The 22743-nt window shown below is 39.5% G+C and overlaps 1 protein-coding gene across 3 annotated transcripts in view; it reads left to right on the plus strand.

Moving 5' to 3' along the window:
• The window catches only part of LOC129110549 (rho guanine nucleotide exchange factor 4-like), an 80039-nt gene extending 65194 nt beyond the window's left edge, over positions 1-14845 (plus strand). The window contains exons 5-13 of one of the 3 annotated variants that reach the window (XM_054622643.1): positions 2527-2706; positions 3095-3295; positions 3593-3772; positions 5504-5736; positions 7978-8107; positions 8306-8437; positions 9853-10096; positions 10611-10688; positions 13515-14845. In XM_054622643.1, coding sequence (XP_054478618.1) covers positions 2527-2706; positions 3095-3295; positions 3593-3772; positions 5504-5736; positions 7978-8107; positions 8306-8437; positions 9853-10096; positions 10611-10688; positions 13515-13672 — 1536 coding nt within the window. In that variant the 3' untranslated portion in view covers positions 13673-14845. The remainder of the gene's footprint in view (positions 1-2526; positions 2707-3094; positions 3296-3592; positions 3773-5503; positions 5737-7977; positions 8108-8305; positions 8438-9852; positions 10097-10610; positions 10689-13514) is intronic. The other 2 variants (XM_054622644.1, XM_054622645.1) reach the window with 2 other exon arrangements.
• Positions 14846-22743: the final 7898 nt, after the last annotated feature.

Below are 22743 nucleotides of genomic sequence, written 5' to 3' on the forward strand. Positions count from 1 at the left end.
AGGTTGAATATCCTGTAGATAATTTGATTTGCCTGCAAAATATATATTAAAATTAGGATTTTTAAGACCTCCTGTTTCTATTCTCCATTGGGCAAAGGCAGGAAACACTCTGGAGAGGTCCCCAGACTATCACAGAGACAGGCATCTCACATTCAGACCCACAGACAATTTAGAGTCATCGATTAATCATCAATTACTAGTTGTGAGGCAACAGTGCTAAAGACTACACCACGTGGCGGCCTGACAAGATGAAATTACAAAGACTCAACAAAAGCTAGCTATTTGGAATGTTGTGGCCTAGAGTACATGAAATAAAACATATTTAATTTTCACAGGTAGAATTCAGGTCTGATGTGTTTGTTTAGGCGTGCCCAAAAACAGCTGACGTGTGACCGATGCGCCCCTTGTCCAAACGAAACCTGACCCCCAGTCAGCTGCTCACATTAGGATCATGGGGCAGAGCTGCTTGTGTGTGTGTGTGTGTGTGTGTGTGTGTGTGTGTGTGTGTGTGTGTGTGTGTGTGTGTGTGTGTGTGTCTGTGTCTGCGTGTATTAGCCATTGCTGTTACCATTGTGATACTTAGTCATGCTCTATCAGCACTGCCATGATGTTTGACCTGTTACCTGTTCTCACAACATGTTCATGAGAATTTAATTTGAATTCAATGAGAATATTGTGTTCTGTCATGTAGTCAAACAAGATGCTAGAGAGAAAAGCAGCAGAGAGGCAAGATGGGTTGGGTGTGTTGCCTAGCAACAGCCATATCGTCTGTTTTCCTCATCGCCATGATGGATCATTGGAACTACTGTAAGAGGCAGATAGCAGACAGGAAAATAAATTGTCTTTTGCAACACTAGTGAGGTTTTGTGAAAAACGTCCAGACTTCCCGGCCTGCTGAGAGAAGGGATGGTGGGCTGTTGTGGTCCAAAAGGATCTCTGTTGTCTCTGCAGGAATAAGAGGCTGAGCACCGTAATGGACGTTCTCTCTAGAGTACGGGCAATGTTGATGCAGTGAACCTGGCAATGTGTAAGAGGGGGTGTAAAATATGACCACTGCAGTGTCTTCATCAATAACACTGGCTCTGTCTCCTTCTGGTCCTTCTCTTTGTTTGCGTCCTCGTCCTCTGTCTCTGTCTCAGTCTACTTTCACCTTAGCTTCTCATAATTTTTTTTCATTCTACACCATGAACCTTTATCATGGCTTAAAGATGAAGTTTAAAGGCACAGAGTGACGTGTGTGTACTTTCGTGGACATCTTATGCTGTGTCCCACACCCGTATGTGATATGAATTATATGGAGTACACACTATGCGCCAATGTTAAAATGCCTTATTTTGGCAGTTAATGGGCTAAGTGAGGTTTTTGACTTAAAACTATGCAATTTCACATATTTTTAGACCATTATTATTACTATACAGCTTAAAGACAAAACTTGCTATAGTTTTCTTCATTATTTTGATTATTACACATTTCACAGCTGTCAAACATTTAATTCTTATGGCATTGTTTGCCCTGTAAAATCATGTTCTGTAAATCCGTAGAGCAGATTATGTTTCATTAATTATATTTGTTCTCAAATAAAAAAAGTTCACAAATGATTTCACACAAAGTATTTGTACATTGTTTCGATAAACGATAGCATCCTCGTTCTAACTGTACTGCAGAGTTGATTTCTCAGAGCCGACAAAGCTCCTTCAGAGTCACAGAGGACGACGGAGTGGAACTGACGTTGATGATAAAACTGACCTGTGTGTAAAAATGGTGTAGTGCCCCTTTAATAATGTCCACGAAAGTTCCTCTGGGTGGTTCAAAACACATATATGATGTTAGCAATTTTTACAAGTCATGTTAAGGTTCACCACATGCATCCAGACTAAAATATCAGGACATCCATCTTCCCAAGTATGAATTATGAATGCGGTGTTCCTCTGACTTTCATCCAGCACCACCACAAGGTTCAAGTTGAGGTTATTTGGTAATAAGTCTCACAAAGTATTGGAAGGATTGTCCTGAAATTTGGTTCAGATAGTCATGTTCTCTCAGGATGAATTGTAATAACTGGGTGATCCCCGGACTTTTTATCAGATCAAATTTTGGCTTGTCCAATACTTTACCTAGAAAACATTCCCATCAGCCTCTGCTAATCTTTGTGTTTAGTCCTAGTAAGCAAATGTTAGCATCCAAACACAATAAACTAAGTTGGACAACATTGTAAATATTATAGCTGCTAAACATCAACATGTAAGCCTACTGACTTCAGCATTATTCAGCTTTTGTACCTGATTGAAAGTCATTCCAATGGAGTCCTAGCGTGTCAGAAGAGCACAATGAACAACCTTTCAGTCTCACCTCTTCTCACATACTTTGTCAATCTATGGGAAACAATGGCAGAAGAAGATAACAGGTTAAACTCAGAATGTTTGAACACTTTTTTGCACTGAAATTGTTTAATGTTACTTCATCATTTTCATGGACTTAAAGTGCCCCTGTTGCAGCCATGACCCTTCTTTGGTGCTTCCACTGCAGCTGATCAGTGATGGCAGCGTGGTGTATGCTGAGGCCCTCTGGGACCATGTCACCATGGACGACCAGGAGCTGGGCTTCAAGGCTGGTGATGTCATCGAAGTAGTAGACGCCACTAACAAGGAGTGGTGGTGGGGTCGCATCATGGACAGTGAGGGCTGGTTCCCTGCCAGCTTTGTACGGGTGAGACAAACTTGAAGAGACAGAATTGACTGTCCATACAGCTTTGAGTTGCATTGTTTGATTAATGACTGCAGCTGCTGCATTACTGACAGTGTTGTCATTGGAACCTAAGTAAGATTTGGCACATGATAAGCATGTAATATTACACACATGGGTCTACAAGTAATTAGAAAAAACTTGAAATGACTTGACAGATTTTAGGGTAATCAAAATGGTAATTAAATCACTAGCACAACTGTAAACCAGAAGCTATCACAAAATTAGAATTGCAGCACATTCATGTGATTTTTGTGAAGAGAGAATTGAAAATAAAAGAGATGGAGAGACAGTTGTTGGTGAAATCCAAAAGTCTTCCTGTTGGTTTAATAGTTACTTGTGTCCTCCTCAGTTGCGTGTGAACCAGGATGAGCCCATGGAGGAGTATCTGGCCCACCTTGAGGAGGCTCAGGCTGGAGACGAGAACCGGCCAGGTCTGGGCTTGTTGCTGGGACCTGGTTTACCCTGCAAAGAACAGATGAGGACCAACGTCATCAATGAGATCATGAGCACAGAGAGAGACTACATCAAGCACCTAAAGGACATCTGCGAGGTCTGGATTAGATCATGGTTAAACTTGATGTAAAACAAGTCACAATAGCTCTAATAAAACCCAATCCTCTACCATGACCATGGAAAAATGATCTTTTCTGATAGGCTGTCAGGTCTCAGGTCCAAGACCTGAGCCCTATACCAAGGTATAGGCTTACTAGCAGTGGGGCAAGCATCTTATACTTATATGGGTTATTGTGTATGCATTATGTGTGATTCATGATGTATTTATTCATATGTTGGGTTTGTTGGTCCATGTCTGTGCAGCATGATCGGATCCTTTTTCTATTTCCATCAGGGTTACATCAAACAGTGTCGCAAGAGGACAGATATGTTCACTGAGGAGCAGCTACGTACCATCTTTGGCAATATTGAAGAGATCTACCGTTTCCAGAGGAAGTTCCTGAAAGGCCTGGAGAAGAAATTCAACAAAGAGCAGCCACACCTCAGTGAGATCGGTTGCTGCTTCCTTGAACATGTAAGCTGAGTCAGAGTTGGCCCCAGGCATAGGTATAGGGGAATGCTAAGGCCTCATCCATCCATAGGGGCGCCCCAAATCAGCGAAGAATTTTTTTTTTTTTAAATTAATTACTTTTACTTGCTACCTTTTACTAATACTATATTAATACTTAATAATAAATTATTTTGAAATATAACAAAAAAGCCCACAATAACATAACTACACAGCCCATTAAATAATAGGCCCTCTGAAGCCCAGGAAAGAGAAAGAAGAAGAAAAGAGGAGGAGGAGAAAGGGAATGTGATGAATGAATAGTTTATTGAAGTTAGTGTTGAAGCAGAGTGCTACTAGCTTACTTTGGATTTTAATACTAGCAGATTTTGAATGCAGGGGATGAAATTATCCAAATATTAAAGTTTACTAAGTGCTTGTTTTTTTGATGACATCAATATTTGCCTATAAATACATTCATTCACATGCACGTGCACCATTTCCTATTTGTTCATCTGTGTTGGTGGCATAAGTGTGCAAAACTGAGCTAAAATGATGGAGAAACGTTGGTTGAAATAAAAATAACCATAATGATATTAACTATTTGCATTGTAGAGCACTTAAAAGCGCTGTTTAATTTAGAATATCTGATGAATCTGTAGGCCACAGAATAAAAGCCCAAATAATTGGAATACTAGATTTGATTTTTGAATACAAAGGTCCTACATTTTTAAGCCTTCCACAGAATGTTAGTTTATGTGCAAAACATATGGTTGACTTATAAGATAAATACACAAAGTATCTGTTTAATATTAACTCACTTGGCCCTACTGTCCAGATCCACATACACAAAAGTGTAGTTCTTAATTCAATTTTAATACTAGCAGATTTTGAATGCAGGCAAGACATGATCCAAATATTAAAGTTTACTAAGTGCTTGTTTTTTTGATGACACATCAATACTTGCCTATAAATGACATTCATTCACATGTCAGCATTAAAAGATAAAATGAATGATTGTTTCCAAGGCCTAAAGTGGTGTGCTAAAATGTCTTAGTTTAAGTAGCAGTACTAAAATGGCATGTAGTGCAAAACTTCAGAGCTTGGATATTTTTGATTCCTTTAGTATCTTACTTAGTTTAACTAGCAGCCACAATGACCTGGGCGGAGTTAGCGCACCTTGGACAGCAGTTGGATTTGCAATATCACAAGATCCTACAAGAATAGTAGGTTCACAAGATCACACAAAAATCCAGATTGTATTATGTCAAGTAACGTGTTTGTGTCCAAACCACAGTGCTTCGGACCAGTCATGTCCTGTGAAGAGCTACTGGCAGCTAGGGGCGTGGCTTAGGTGTGTTCTCAGAGTGCTACTAGCTTACTTCGGACGATAGTGTTTTAAGTGTGATCTACGTAGCTTGAACTCAAAGACATAAAGCTAAGCAGTTGAATGAATACAAAGATTGGTGGTGGATGTGGCTCCACCAGCTAAAATCTTGCCAAGGTCACCCAATGGGTCAGGGCCTGCTCTGAGCTGAGTCACTAAATCAGTCAGAACAACTTGAATCACGGTTTCTGCGTTATTCCACTTCACATTGCTACTTTATCACACCTCGTTTGCTTAGTTTTCCAAAACCATCAAACTAATATTTTAAGGGTTTGTGAACAATTTTCTTATTTTATGTAAGTGCATACCTTTTTACTCTGTCTACCAAAATAATTGAACTGATTCCTACCCTTTCTGTTCTTTATGTGTAGCAAACAGATTTCCAGATCTATTCAGAGTATTGCAACAACCACCCCAACGCTTGTGTCCAGCTCTCTAAGTTGGTGAAGGTCAACAAGTATGTGTTCTTCTTCGAAGCCTGCCGACTCCTCCAGAAGATGATCGACATTTCCTTGGATGGCTTCCTGCTCACTCCAGTTCAGAAGATCTGCAAGTACCCGTTGCAGCTGGCTGAGCTGCTCAAATACACTAACCCACAGCACAGGTGACTGCTTAATGTTGTAGCGTGTTTTATCAAACTACGTTAACTTAAAACGTATGGGGCACCACCTCTGAATAGAGGAAAATAATAACAATCAATAATTTGGCAACAAATTATTCAGTCTCAATATCTCATGCGTAAGCCCTGAATTCATTGACCTCATAGTTCCCACTTGGAAATAAAATGACAGACTTGAATGGATGACAAGATTAATAATATAAGAAGAATACAAATCATGAATGAATTTATTTCAAATAACGCAGGCAATATCATATCAGATAGTGAAGATAAGTTGTGGACTCCTCTTACTCCTATCCCTACTCTACCCGGTCAATCTAAATTACTCTTATTCAGAGCCTTTATATATATATCCGACACCAACTCTGGATCATATTAATGTTGATAGTTTCCTACGGTGAGCCGAGGTGTCCAGATGCCTTTTGCGGGTTTCTGCCGTTGCTTCTGTGGTCAAACAGAATAAGGCTTGCTTAAAACAAATAATTATAAGATGCTCAAAAGGAGTTGAGGAGAAAAAGTACTGACAAAAACTGCTGTTCTAAAATGAAAATAACAGGAGCGGGTATATAGCTCCGTCACACTTAACAAGACACACAACCAACACGAACGAAAAAAGAAAAGAGGAGGGACAAAGAAAGTTCCCCAGTTTTATCTATGCAAGACAGGTGTCAGATCGTAGGGTGCGGCCTAAGTTACGACTGTTTTTGCCACGATTTTAGGTTCCTTTGTGTCCTAATGTTGGCGTGCTTTTGTTTAGTAAATTAATGAATCTAACATTTTAAACAAATAAACCACATACTTTTCTTCACTATGAGATTAATAAACCTTACTCACTTGTATGGATACAGAAATGGATTTCAGTTACATACACTTAATACACAGGATTTAACAAAGATTATGCGGATCAGAAATGTGCATTGGTCATGTGACTTACTGGCGTGTAAATATTTTATAACTATCGTTAATATGTACTGTTACCTTAACTGTGTCACAACATCTCGTCACTCTGATACATATCTGTGTTATCACCAATTGACCACTGGATGGCAGTATGGTCACATGATGAGTCTGGTTTGAAAAACATGAAATGGTTTTAACTCTGTTTCCCACGTCATAAATACGGGAGAAAGACGTATTTTCCTGAAATCAAGTGTGAAATAACTTGAGTGGGGATATTGAATACTCTAAAGACTTATACAGTGTTATACAGAGCTACAGAGAATAATTGTAAGACACTCAGTTGGTTCCTGTTCTCTTGACTCAAGTATTTTATGGCGTGACCCGTGAAAGCCAGATGGCCAGTTGCCTGATAAGATAGAGGGGGAGGAGAGGAAGAAGGTTATGCATAGGTTCAGACTTCCCAGCGCTAACTTCGTATCTTGCCTTGAGATCTTCCTCTCAGGGCTGTAGAGTGTCAGACCTGACGCCTTTATAGAGTGTGGGGGGGGGGGGGGGGGTTGGGGGGTTTGGGAAAGTGTATAATAATAATATATAATAATATAATAATAATAATTTTTGACATTGGAAACAGTAATTTAACACCAAAATCTTAAGTCAAGATCTGTTGACTAGTTATATTTGACTTATTAACAAAGTATCTTGTGGCTTCCCAGTACATGTTTTTGTTGCGTCAGGTTTAGTTTTAACATATAACGGCACCCTTATTAAAGCTGCTGTTATTTTATGCTTTCTTACTGTCAACAAATTCCATGAAAACACCAAAAGTCTCCTTATGCTTTCAGACTTTTTCTTCCTCCTGAGGACGTTAAATATATATAGCTTCATTTTTTGGTGTGGCTCAGTAATTTACTAAGACAGCTGCACACTGTAGTCTTCAGACTCATACTCAAACAGGAGGAAATAGTGCATTTGTTGGGGACTTTTTTCAGTGGCGGATTAATCCATATTTGGTGCTCTAGTGAGTTTTAGTGGTAGCAGGACTGCGTGTGAGATTAAGCAATATAAACTACAGTCTGTGTGTGTGTTTGTGGTGGTGACGGAACAACAGTGCCGCTCATTGATGTGTTTTTAATGGAGCTCTATGGCACAGAGGAATGAAGAGATATCAGGCTGGGTATATACACACAGAATACATATTAGTAGGATACATTCATGGTTGGTTTTGGTCTTTTCATTGATTGTCGATGAGAAAATATTAAATATCACCAGACTTACCCTTGAGCTTCACCTTCTCGCACCGAATGTGTGTTACTCTCTGAACATTAGAGACTACAAAGATGTGGAGGCGGCCTTAAATGCCATGAAGAACGTGGCCAGGCTGATCAACGAGAGGAAACGGCGTCTTGAGAACATTGACAAGATCGCCCAGTGGCAGAGCTCCATAGAGGACTGGGAGGTGTGGCAAGAAGCATATTTGTTCTGAAATATTCTCTCATTTCATTCTGTTCAATACAACAGCAACAGGGCTGGGTAGCAAGTAACAGCTATGTGTGTGTGTGTGTGTGTGTGTGTGTGTGTGTGTGTGTGTGTGTGTGTGTGTGTGTGTGTGTGTGTGTGTGTGTGTGTGTGTGTGTGTGTGTTCCAACCCATGCAGGGAGAAGACGTCCTCAGCAAGAGCTCTGATCTCATCTTTTCAGGAGAGTTGAGCAAGCTATCCCAGCCCCAGGCCAAGAGTCAACAGAGAATGTTTTTCCTCTTTGATCATCAGATGGTCTACTGTAAAAAGGTGCCTCAGCATTTTGAACTAGTTTATGCTGATGACAGTGTGAGTGAAGAATCATCCTAAAGGGGAGGGGAAAGTGAACTTGTAGTATCTCTGATTATGGATGGTTATCTTACTTTAATGACACACTCTGTGCTCTTAGTTTTCCCAGGTTGAGGTTGGGGCACTCCAAAGTTTATAGGATAGGGAGAAAAAACATTTGAAATTCTGAATACTTCTCTGTCTGTTTGCAACGTTCCATATGTTATACTTGTGCACCATTTCCTATTTGTTCATCTGTGTTGGTGGCATAAGTGTGCAAAACTGAGCTAAAATGATGGAGAAACGTTGGTTGAAATAAAAATAACCATAATGATATTAACTATTTGCATTGTAGAGCACTTAAAAGCGCTGTTTAATTTAGAATATCTGATGAATCTGTAGGCCACAGAATAAAAGCCCAAATAATTGGAATACTAGATTTGATTTTTGAATACAAAGGTCCTACATTTTTAAGCCTTCCACAGAATGTTAGTTTATGTGCAAAACATATGGTTGACTTATAAGATAAATACACAAAGTATCTGTTTAATATTAACTCACTTGGCCCTACTGTCCAGATCCACATACACAAAAGTGTAGTTCTTAATTCAATTTTAATACTAGCAGATTTTGAATGCAGGCAAGACATGATCCAAATATTAAAGTTTACTAAGTGCTTGTTTTTTTGATGACACATCAATACTTGCCTATAAATGACATTCATTCACATGTCAGCATTAAAAGATAAAATGAATGATTGTTTCCAAGGCCTAAAGTGGTGTGCTAAAATGTCTTAGTTTAAGTAGCAGTACTAAAATGGCATGTAGTGCAAAACTTCAGAGCTTGGATATTTTTGATTCCTTTAGTATCTTACTTAGTTTAACTAGCAGCCACAATGACCTGGGCGGAGTTAGCGCACCTTGGACAGCAGTTGGATTTGCAATATCACAAGATCCTACAAGAATAGTAGGTTCACAAGATCACACAAAAATCCAGATTGTATTATGTCAAGTAACGTGTTTGTGTCCAAACCACAGTGCTTCGGACCAGTCATGTCCTGTGAAGAGCTACTGGCAGCTAGGGGCGTGGCTTAGGTTTGTGTGACACGACACAGAGGTGACTGTCCATCCTAAAAGACAATGGCTGCTCCTGAAGCCATATGCGTAAATGCTACAATAGCCTTCAGCAGTCAGTTCTATCAGACCTGGATAATATTTCTTAATTGAAAGAAGAGCAAAGAAGGCCATTGAAGGCTTTGTCAAGTCACTTGTATTTTTGATACTGCCTCCCCTGCTTCTCAGATTGGTCTGTGTTACGAACCATCTGGTGCGTCAGCTTAAAATGAACCCACTTTTCAGAAGGATTCTTGGCTAAATGTGCCATTCTTATCATTGCAGGACCTCCTGCGGCGGGATATGCTGTACTACAAGGGTCGGATGGACATGGACTACATGGAGGTGATAGACTTGGAGGATGGCAAGGAGAAAGACTTCAACATCAGCGTGAAAAATGCCTTAAAGCTGCGGGCGCTAGCTGGTGATGAAGTCCACCTCCTGTGTGCCAAGAAGCCAGAGCAGAAACAGCGCTGGCTGCGAGCATTCGCTGACGAGAGGATTCAGGTCCAGCATGACCGCGAGACAGGTCAGACATATGCACAGTAAACACTTTTTTTTAAGTTGATCCTTTTAGTCAAATAATACACAAACCTGTGTAATAACCTCTCAGCCTACTTCCTTTTCTGCAAAACATAAACATGAGATATATGTACTTTACCTTAACCTTCTCGCTTTCTGGTGCCTCAGGAAGTGTTGGGCTGCCAGCAGTAAATGGATTTTCTATGATGCTAACCCAAAGAATAGACGAGCAGAATGTCAGCCAGGCTTGTGTCCTGAGTTGTTCGGATGCTTCACTGTGACATTATGAATTATGAGGAATTAATGTGTTTGTCCTTGTTGGCTTATATCAAGAAGATGGACTGTGGGTTCACCTTTTGTGAACAAACAAAATGAAAGAATAACTTATTGACAAAACTTCATAGTGATAGTAAGTTAAGTCTAGGAACAAAGGGTGTTGTATGCTCTACAGATACTGATGATAATGGGCTAAATAAAAAATCCTGACTTCATAGTGATAGTCTTTTTTTTCCTCCATTCAGGATTCTCTCTTACAGAGGTCCAGAAGAAACAGGCTATGCTTAATGCCTGCAAAAGGCATCCAGCTGGGAAACCCAAAGGTAGGCACCAAGCGTTCAGGATATAAAACCCCTTAGATCATCTTAAATCTCTGTGTAATATCTTAAGATGTTCTTCTTCTCTCCTATGGCCTGGACATGGGTCACCTCACTATGAAAAATACAAAAGCACTGATCTATAACACAAACAGCAGCAATAAAGGTTTGAGTAGGACTAAAAACACTAGTCCTCCTACAGTACAGGACAGCAGAGTTATTTACAGTATGAACAGTCCTAAACGCACTTTCTCAACAAGAAAACAAATGATAACAAATGTCAGTGCTCCAATCGCCTCTACATTGCTGTTTTCAACTATTTCTGCACAGATGTTTTCACATTAAAAGCATTCCAATAGCTCAAAAAAGAATTGTTTTAATATGCAACTAGACAGGTGTTAGCTTGTATTATAATAAAGACAAAGTAAAGGTTTTTGTCAATAATTTGTGAATTAAAACAATATTTGTGTTTAAAAGAGAAACTCAGAGCAGTAGTGTATTGATTTTAATATCACTACTGTTCACTTACTGCCTGTTTTGACATTCCATCCAACCTAATGATTACCAGCTGTCAGGATAAATTCAGCATCATGCACATTTCTACATAATTTCACAACAGGAATGTTGTACTCACAACTCACTGTTCCCTAACAGAAACATTGTTATCCTCTTTCTTCTTGCTTCTACTATCCCGCTCTTTGAATCCGAAAAAAAACAACAAAGCAGGTATTGTTTTTTCAAAACAACAATACCTGCTTTGTTGTTTTACGCATTATCATTCTGTATAATTCCAATATAAATAAAAATCGACTTGACTTTACACAAATAGTATGAGCTTAGAAAAAAAAGAACTATACAAGAGCAAATAAATAATAAATAATATTATTAAAATATGCTCTCTTGTCCTAGTATGTGTTTAATGTAGAACATGAAACTCTGGAAGTTTTGAGTTTCATTGATGGTATTGCTTTAAGCTGGGATTGGCAAGTGTACTTGCCAATTTTCAAGACACAAAAAGATACGACAAGACACGACAAACAAGACACAACAAGATACAAAAAGACACGACAAGACACGACAAACAAGACACAACAACATACAACAAGACGAGATACAACAAGACACAAAAAGATAAGACAAGAAACGAAAAGACACAGCAAGACAAGATACGACGAGACACAACATGATACGACAAGACACAAAAAGATACATCAATGAGGACACAAGACCGGACAAAATACGATGAGACACAACATGACACGACAAGACACATCAAGACAAGATACAAAAAGACATTACAAGACAAGACACAACAAGATACTACAAGATGAGGTACCACAAGACACGACAAGACCAACAAGCTATTACAAGACGAGATACGACCAGACACAACAAGCTATTACAAGACGAGATCGACAAGACACAACAAGACCAACAAGCAGGACACTACCAGACACAACAAGCTATTACAAGACGAGATACGACCAGACACAACAAGCTATTACAAGACGAGATACGACCAGACACAACAAGATATTACAAGACGAGATACGACCAGACTCAACAAAATATTACAAGACGAGATACGACCAGACACAACAAGATATTACAAGACGAGATACGACCAGACACAACAAGCTATTACAAGACGAGATACAACCAGACACAACAAGCTTCTACAAGACGAGATACGACCAGACACAACAAGAACAACAAGCAGGACACGACCAGACACAACAAGATATTTCAAGACGAGATACGACCAGACACAGCAAGATATTACAAGACGAGATACGACCAGACACAGCAAGATATTACAAGACGAGATACGACCAGACACAACAAGATATTTCAAGACGAGATACGACCAGACACAACAAGATATTACAAGATGAGATACGACCAGACACAACAAGATAGGATTCAACTACACATGACACCTCAAGAAAATGATATATGTATATATATATATACACACACAACTTGGCACTTAATAGATACAAAAAAAACTTGAATATTATAGAAATAGAAATAAAACATGAATCATACAAGAGCAATTAAAAACATAATTTATTAATAATTATATTAATTAAAATATGCTTCCCTTTATTTTTATGTGTTTATTGTGAAACATCTCGAGGAAGTATTGAGAAGTAAAACATACATAAGAATGTATAAAATAAGTAGCTAGCAGTCCTAGTTCCAAAAGAGAGAAAGTCTCCAAGTCAGCAACACTGGCAGCTGTCCCTTCAGCCCTCCCTCCAAATGATCATTATAAACATGAACAACCTGACTATTGTCTATACTCACAGCTGGTAAGATAGAAGCTTGTGGAGGACTTAGGAGAATGCACCCGGGACGACAGGTATGTAGGTAGACAAGCGGGTAGATAGACAGGTAGGTAGGTTGACATGCAAGTAGGTGGACATCTAGGTAGGATGTTAGGTAAGACAGGTTGGTAGGTCGGCAGGTAGATAGACAGTTAGGCAGACAGGTAGTTGGCGGTTAGGTAGATATGTAGGTAATTAGGCAGGTATGTAGAAAGTCAGGTAGCAAGACAGGTAGGTAGGTAGACAGACTATGTTGTTGTTTATCTTATGGAACTAGTGCTGTGTAAAATGTAAGCCAGTATAGTACAAGTCATTTCTTCCCTGCTCAATACCAATTGACAGCAATACCTACCGGTACTTTTATTTTAGAATTAACTACACGCTTCACTCTGAGACACATAAAATACATATCTGGAATATAAAATGAATGTATGCTTCCAGTTGCTTTTTTTTTGTTAAGAATGCTTAATGGAATACTATTGTCTCTTTATCTCCTCCTCAGCAGTGACCAGACCCTACTATGACTTCCTTCTGCGACAGAAACACCCCTCTCTTCCCACTGCTTTGCCCCAGCAGCAGGTCTTTATGCTGGCTGAGCCCAAGCGCAAAACCTCCGCCTTCTGGCACAACATCGGCAGATTGACACCATTCAAGAAGTAAAGAAAATGAGTCAGAAAGCAAAAGCAAGGATGTGGAGAGAAGGAACAGAGGAAGAGAAGAGCTCTCTGCTCGTGCCTGATAGACCCTTTTTAATAATCTCTTTTCTTTCCTACTCGTAACATTGCCCTCATTGACATACTGATTTATTGTATAGATGATGTTAATTATTATGAGAAGATCGTTTTGTGAAAGCACTTTATAGGTTGGTTAACAATCAGACTTCAGAATGGTCTCCTGGAGACAATGAGTCAAACAGGGAGAGTGGACTCTTGCTTAACTTCCTACTACTGCTATTACTACTACACCCTCAATCAAGCGCAGATTGGTACTAATACTACTACTGTCCTGCTGTGAGTGAGTGTGGGACTCATGATTGTGCTGCCTCTGTGAAGACGTTGGCTGTCTAAAAAATTGTGTCATTTATTTCCACTGTTGCATTGTTGTGATTTCACATATGCCAAGTGTTCACAGTGCCAGGCAATTTTGTTTATTTGTTTTGTGTCTGTTTATGAAAAAAGGGAACATTTAGAGGGGGTAGTTTCCTGTTCTTTTCTCTGTAAAAATATATAGTCAGGATCATTTCTGCTGGGTTTTTCGGTGTTTTGTGAAGTCCATACATCAGGATTTGGTTCTGTATGTCTCTTTTGCATTTATGGTATTGTGCAAACACTTGATTAATTCATCAATTGCAAGAAGAACAACATTCAACTCATCAGAGATTGGGAGCTTTTTATTGAAATAAATAGCAGCAACCCACAAACACTGGCAACACATTCCTCGAGTCTGATCCTCAACTCCTCCTACCATGTCAATGAAAGTAAACAACCTGTTCCTTCTTTTTCTTTTTTAAGTGCCATTTGAAGTGTGCCATGGATGACATACAAAGACATGCATGGATGTGATGAAAAAATACTGTGAAGAATATTTTTTTATCTCTGAAGAACCCTGCTATATTTAACCAGATTCAAGAACTGAGGTTTCATGTGCTTCTAGGCTGACAGCATCACAAACTGACGTTCTTTTATCTATGATAGCCAGTATTCCTGCTCTGTGTTTCTGGTCTCCAGTATAATCTTATTTCAGATCAGTGCAGCTCAGTGATGTCACTCTGTAAGTGCATTCAGTGAAATGTGCTCCTTTCACCTTTTTGTTCAAATGTTTTAGCTTCTGACAATATGGAATATTAAACATTTCTAAGCTTACAAATGTGACTAAGTTGCGGTGATATTTCATTTCACACTCAAGTGTTGTTCTGTTCGGACAACAATTAGTAGAAGTATCTTTAGCCTGGCAGCAGGTTTAACTTTCAGGTTAAACCGGCTTCTTGTGATATTCAATTGAGGTTTAAAGTTTAAGTCCCTAAACTTCAGTACTTGTATTCTTAACATTTTTGATAACATTTTTCAAAAGAAAGTAGAAGTTTGGATTGTTTTAGTATTTTTACAGCCATACCGTCTATTATTTTTTGTGCAGTATAGTCAATTGGTTTGCTTTTATTGTCAGTTCAGATCATACAGACAGTCAAACATGACTTGAAATGCATGCACTGCATTATTTGAAACACTGATAGTGGATCATTAAAAAAATAAAATAAACTCAGGTTGCATTCTTTAACATTTATGGCTCCTATTTTACGGCCGAGACGTACTTTTTAAAAATATTTTCATTGTACAATATCAGCACATGGTAAAAGTAGGGGGAAACATTGTGATTGCAGTTGATGATTGCTGCCGATTTCAGGTCTGTGATGCTGACTTGAGTTTCCAGCATCAAAGGAAGAGTCCAGGTGTTTTGAAGTGGGGTTGTATGAGATTATTAGTGTATTACCTACAGTAGATGGAGTTTGAAGAAATAGATTGCTACTTTTCCCTTTCAGATCGGTCAGAAAGGGCTGAATGATGTAAAAATAAAGCTGTACAATATTCTAAATATAATGTATTCTATAACTTAAATCATTTCTGACTTGGAGTCAGAAATGATTAATGGATCTAGTCTCTAGCTTAAAGTCGTGAGACTTGATTCGGACTTGAGAATCTCTGGACTGTAGCTGTCCATTTAGTTGTTGTTGAGTGAAATGACATGCACTTGATAACTGACCAAACTGCTGAGGAAGACTGCAAGATATGGATGAACTCTCTTGAAAAGGCTAGTAAGTGGACCTTGATTACCAGTGCTTCTTGGTTTTGTTTTTTCCTTGTAATACTGTATGTTTGTAGATTTTTGTGACCACAATAACGTCATGTAATTTTACAGATAGATGAGATCAAAATGAAGGCCCAATTCGAAGTTGGGCAGTTATACGTGTCTGTGAGTTGACATTGGATTTTTTGTGCTTCTGTGCGCTTTGCTACCCTGATATCCCAGGACAGGTGAGCCCTTGCAGATTTTAGGGCTGCCAGGTTTACGGGCCTTAGCGGACCTCCATGGCCTCTGGTAAACATATGTGGGGATGTTCTTGGAGACAGTGAAATCATCTGTGCTTGCTGATGTAGCCTGTCATATATCTTTCAAATTCCTTCACGTCATTTACATGTTCACAAGGGGAAGCTACCTTGAATGGAAGTTCCAGTATGTGCAGTGAAAACAGACTGCCTTCAAAACCAGTTTCACACATACAACAGTTGGTGGGTAAATAGAAAGTAGAGAGTAGCCAAGCTGGGGGACAGAGTGCAGTCTAGAACATTAAAGGTTTGTAAATTCCAGGTCCAGAGTGTTCCCCACCGTGGTTGCAAAGTGTACGTAAATGCTCATAACATTTCGTAAAGACAGCTTTGAGAAATGCGCAGTTTGAATCGCCTTCCACATTTAGTGATGATCCTTTTGAAGTTCACTGAAGAGAACACATAGTGCTTCTTTGGTGTGAATGCTGAGAGGGATGCTGAATGCTCTAGTTAAGCCAATGCACAAGCAACAAGGCAGGGATGATTACACTGGCCAACGCTGTCCCGTTCTCTAGTGGTCACTGGGATAGAGTTCCATTCTAGTGCAGCTTTTACAGAGAATGCAGACTGACTGAAAGCACTTTTCCAAAGTGGGATAATGCAAGCCCCATTTGCTGCACCTCGTGTGAGCCAATATGCAGTTGATCTGGTGGTAACAAAATGTTTGAGCGGAGGAGAGGTCAAGCCATTTGTAATCTTGTACATGAAACATTAACATATTTAATCATGTTTTCCAACTGAACAAGCTCTTTTTTTTATATTGGGCAATGATGACAAAGAATTGATTTTTTGTCAAGGATTTTGAGTGTTCTTTTATACAATGACTGTAGTGGTTTAAAGTAGTGGTGCTAGCCTGGGACTAGGTTAAAAACACTAAGTGATATGGGAAACAACCATAGAAAGCATGTATATCTTAGCTGCCTCTGTGGACATGTAATCTCATGTGAACCTGAAATTTGAAAGATAAAATTTGACCCTATTACAGACCTTTTTCACCTGAGCGAGATACCTGAATGGAGCTGATCAACTGGAGGAGAACAAGCTGTTGGTTGAGCAGAATGGAGATCTTCAAACATACCTGAAAAGTAGGCCATTGGGATGAGGCTTGACAACCCTTTGATTTGAGGTGGATCACTTGCAACTGAGGGATAGAAACCTGCATATAAACTACTGAGAAGTAAGGCAAACATGTTTGCATTGACAAACACTCAAGTGGGATACCCAAAAAAAATATTATAATCCTACTATAGTCATTGCTGCTGTTTTCATTATTAGTCTTAATTCTTTCCTTTGTTACTCTGCTTACTACTGTGATTATATGAATCATTTATCTAATTTGTGATTTTGGGCTATATAAAATAAATTTAATTAAATTTAATTTAATTTAGTTGACGACAACTAAAGCAGTCTGTCCTAAATAGTAACTGTTGTAGGGTTTTTGCTGATAGCAGATGTAACAAATAAAAGTTAATTAAAATCAAAATATGTCACAATTAAATCCTTTAAGTAGTATTAAAAGAATGATGGTACTCAGTTTACACAACAAGCCACCTTTAGTTTAAAATACAAGTATATGTTACTTTTGCTGCTAGAGAATTGAAGCTGACAGGAACCTCTGTCCATGGACCTAACGTAGTTGGACACAGTTTGTACTCTCAAACACTAGTCTACTCACATCACTGAGGAGAGATCTACATGATTATTTAAACAGGCCCTATTATGCTATTATCCGGGTGCATATTTTTATCTCAAGTTACAGTTAGACCTGTTTACATGCGTTAATGCTCATAATCCGCCTTGTTTTTCTCATCCTGGCTGTCCTGCAGCACCTCTTCTCTGCCCTGATTGGTCACCGCTCTGTTTGGATTGGTCAATGTTTTACATTTAAAAAAACTGTCCCTCCAGAGAATGACAAATGAACAACAGGTCACAATGGGATTAAAACCCAGGCCTCTGGCAGAGCAGGCGCAGTGTTGTTCTGAGGGGGAGGGTAACTGCTTTTAGGCGTGGACTTCAGGTTTTACACTCTACGGACAAAAAATATATATATATAACACACTAAAGAAAAGGGAAAAAGTGGAAAAGCATAATAGGGACACTTTAACAAATTATAATGAATAAAAATAAACTTTTACTTGCAGATTATTAACTTTATTTAAGTTATCCATAGTCTCACAGCAGTAATATCTATGAAATGTTTTAGATGCAATCAAACTATCTATCCCTTTCCTGCCAGGAATTGGAGACTTGCAAGTCCAATAACCAATGAACAGTTCTGGTTCTTCTTTCTCTTTTTCTTGGCCTTCCATAGTGGGCTTGTTACAGTTCTTTTTCTGAGACTTTTTGCCACATAACAAGGTTGTTGTTAATAGGGATGCACCAATAACTTTCTTTTAGACCAAGAACAAGCACAAGTACTTAAATTTGAGTACTTGTCCATACCGAATAGTAAAATGAGTACTTAATACAATAACTTTGAAATCATGTTTCATTCTAATAATAATAATAATGGATTTTATTTATATAGCACACTTTAAAATACAAAGAAATCTCAAGGTGCTTGATGTTCTGACATCTAAACATTTAACACCGCTTATCCTGTTCATGGGGGCTGGAGCCGATCCAAGCTTTCATTGGGTGAAGGCAAGGTTCACCCTGGACAGGTCTCCAGACTATCACAGGTCTGACATATATGAGCTATGTCCCAATCCAGCGGCTGCCTCCTTCGGAGGGTGTATTTGTAGACGATGAGGCTGTCCCATTTCAAAGACTCCTTCTAATGCAGCCTATTTTCCCGGATTTGGAGGATATAACTGATGAATCCGTCACGGCCCAACATATCCCAAGATTCGTTGCATGCCGGTGAAGTGGATTTTTTATTTTTTTTATCGACATGCCGATTAACTAACCAGCTTACGCTACCCGGAGTTGCTGCGCTATTTATAGCAGCTTGTCCATTTTAATCTTTTAACTTAGCTTTACCTCTTTTATGACAACCGCAGCTGGTTGCTACAGAGAACAAACTTAGAATATATATATTTTTTAAATATAACTAATTGTTTTTTTTCGAGAGCAGCAACAGCAAAGTCAATATATAAAGTCATTAATATCTCACCGAAAACAAATCTGCAATGTTAATTTAAAAAAACATTCCTAAGTGAAATTTATAAAGAATGAAAAACACAGACATCAGACAGTATTCCTTCTGTCCTCTTGGCTGCTTTGTCTCAGACAGCAGAGAAGTTTACAAAAACAGAGCTTTTGACCGATCATGCGTGCTGTGCTTGTGTAAACACAGCAGCGCTTGATGAAATGCTGCTCACTTTTAAGTGAAACCTAATTCAGTCAGTACAGTATTGGCTTTTTACTCGTAAATATCTTATTGCATGTACAATTACAAGAGTAGTTACACTATGTCGGCTCGTGCTTTGTGTGTTATTGTGTCTATGTGTGCGTGTAGTTAGAGGGGCTCAGCCCGACAAAGTGAGCAGAGCAGATGTCCGCTGCAGCATGAAAATAACTGACACAAAAACATTAAAAAGCACTAATAAAAACACCAGTAACATTTAGGCTTTTCAATACTCCAATCTTTAATAATTTGGCACCATTTGATACCGTGTTTAAGAACGCATCCCTCCCTTCAGATAACGTAAAAAAGGTGAAAGGCTCTCGCCACTATTTGGTTCGTCCATTCTGGCTGCTGTACTAACATGGTGGTGCAAGATGGCAGGTTCTGTAGAAGAGGACCCACTCCCTATGGAAATATAAAAGGCTTTTTCTAAGCTGAAGAAAGTTATCAATATTATATTTAAATTCTGTCACGGCTGTAATGCTACTGCAGACACACAGCTGACAACCTCACAACTAAACTAATTGATGTTGTGGATACTAACTCTCCCGAGCAAGTGAATTGAGGACTGTCTGTTTTGATGGATTTAACCTGTTTGTGCATCCGGTTACAAGTACAGCTTGGTGTCTTATCAGGCTCAACTGACAAGAGTTTAACGTCATGTAAAAGTAGTTAAGGTAGTGCTTTGTATTGGAGTGGTTTTATGTGCATAGTTTCAGTAGTTTAGAGAGTCAATGAGCACAGTATCGGACCATCGGTGCATCCTTACCAGGCAACAACCTCCAGGTTCTGACAGATGAAGCCAATGCAGAAGGGTCCTAAACCTGAATTCTCTCTACTGTTCACCAGGGAGCGTCTCCTCTGGTTGTATAGAAATATATGAGAAAATGACAACTTCTCACTTGATTTATTCCCTCAGTAAACAGTGTAAACATGAGTTTATGGTCTCAATCTGAAAAGTGTTCTTCAATACAGCATGATGTTCATTTCGTATATAATGGTCCATTTAGGGCGGGGCGACCTTATGATTGACACGTCTCTACTGGAGCCATATACGGTGTCTCTACATCACATCTCCGATTTCCAAATATGGTCACTTCCATTCACTGGTTGCAAAATCCAAGATGGTGGTTGTCAAAAATGCCAAACCCAAGGCTTCAAAACTGCCATCCACAAACCAATGGTTGATGTCATGACAACTACATCCACTACCTATATATGTTTAGGTTATTGTGGCATGTTTCTTGTATCAGGCCCTGTATCGTGCCGATGTGATTGTATCGCCAAAGTCCGAAGGACATGATACAAGGCCGGATACAAGAAACATGCCACAATGATCTATTTATCATCAATCTACATGAAAAGTACAACATGAATAACAAGAATTTGTTTGGATGAACTATTTTTAATTCTGTAACACCTAAATAATTTCAATTGTTTTTGAGAGAACTTCACGACTGTGATAATGATTCATAGTTATTTATGTTGATTTTCGCTGTTACCTTGAGGTGTCTTCCGATGCTGTTGAACTTTGATACCAGGGAATCAGGTTCATGTTCTTCTCCGTTGGTTTTTCTGACTGAGAGAATGAAATGCCAGAGTCACCCTCCTTCTGAAAAAACCATCACTCGACCCCTCTGATGTCAAGAACTTCAGACCGGTTTCTCATTTCCTCCCGGTGACACCCAAGTGGAGGCACGCATTGCTGCGTGCTTGGCTGACATCTCGAAGTGGATGGCGACACACCACCTGAAGCTCAACCTGGACAAAACCGAGCTACTGTTCCTCCCGGGGAAGGGTTGCCCGCACCGAGACCTGTCCATCACCATTGATGATGCCGTGGTGACGCCAACTCGGACTGTGAGGAATCTGGGTGTGACCCTGGACGACCAACTGTCGTTCTCAGCAAACATTGCATCGGTCACACGCTCCTGCAGATTCCTCCTCTACAACATCAGGAGGATTCGCCCCTTCCTCACTGAGGAGACGGCGCAGGTGCTCATCCAGGCTCTGGTCATCTCCCGCCTGGACTACTGCAACTCACTACTTGCCGGAGCCCCGGCGTCGGCCATCAGACCTCTGGAGCTTGTCCAGAAAGCTGCAGCACGTCTGGTGTTCAATCGCCCCAAGTTCTCCCACACAACTTCCCTTCTCCGTTCTCTACACTGGCTCCCTGTAAGAGCTCGCATCCAGTTTAAGACTCTGGTGCTAGCCTACAGGGCAGTGAAAGGAACAGCTCCTTCCTATCTCCAGGCCTTGGTCAAGCCCTACACCCCCGCCCGACCACTTCGCTCTGCTGCCTCGGGGCGATTGGTTGCCCCGTCGCTCAGAGGTCCCTGCGGCCGATCCACCCTGTCACAGCTTTTTTCCGTCCTGGCCCCTCAGTGGTGGAATGAACTCCCCACTGACGTCAGGACAGCAGAGTCGCTGCCCATCTTTCGGCGCAGGCTGAAAACTCACCTCTTCAAGAAGCACTACCCTGAGCCTTCCTCGTAGCACTTATTGTATTCGTATTAGTTGTTGCACTCACTGTATTCGTATCAGTTCGCTGCACTTATTGAATTCGTATTCGTTTACTGCACTTATCCTATTCGTAGTAGTTTGTAGCACTTATTATATTCGTATTAGTCTGTTGCAATTTGCCTCTGCACAATACTTTTGCTCTGGTTTATGCTTTAAGATGCTTGTTTAAGAAAGGAGATGCACTTATGACTTCTGGTGACTAGTAGTTCTCTTGAATACCTATGTTGAATACACTTCCACTTCTAAATGACTGTAATGTAATGTAATGTAATGTAATGAAATGAATTTGTCTAGCTCAGGCAGGGGGATATTTTCTGCCATCCTTTTTTCTCCTACTTCACTTCAGTTAACCACTTTCAAAGATAACTCCAAGGTTCTTAACGGTAGTGCTGGATGCTAGAGATAAGAGATAAGATAATCCTTTATTAGTCTGGCAGCGGGGAAATTTGCAGGTTTACAGCAGCATAGGGTAAAGTGCACACAAGAGACATAGTAAAAGAAAGACAAGATAAAAATGAAATAAAAAAACAAGTATTATAAATAAGCAATAAAAAACATGAAAATACAAATAACTGAAATATTATATTTCAACAATAACTGAAATATTATATTTACAGACAAAGAGCAATGCCATCTAGAGAAACTATATTGTTAGATAATTGATTTCGAATAACGTTTTGTCGGAGTTTAACATCAAGAAGTTACAGGTCATCCAGGTTTCTTTTGTCCGTAAAACATGCTTGAAGTTAAGAGAACTA

Source organism: Anoplopoma fimbria, chromosome 21, assembly GCF_027596085.1.
Source record: "Anoplopoma fimbria isolate UVic2021 breed Golden Eagle Sablefish chromosome 21, Afim_UVic_2022, whole genome shotgun sequence".
Classification (NCBI taxonomy): Eukaryota; Metazoa; Chordata; class Actinopteri; order Perciformes; family Anoplopomatidae; genus Anoplopoma; species Anoplopoma fimbria.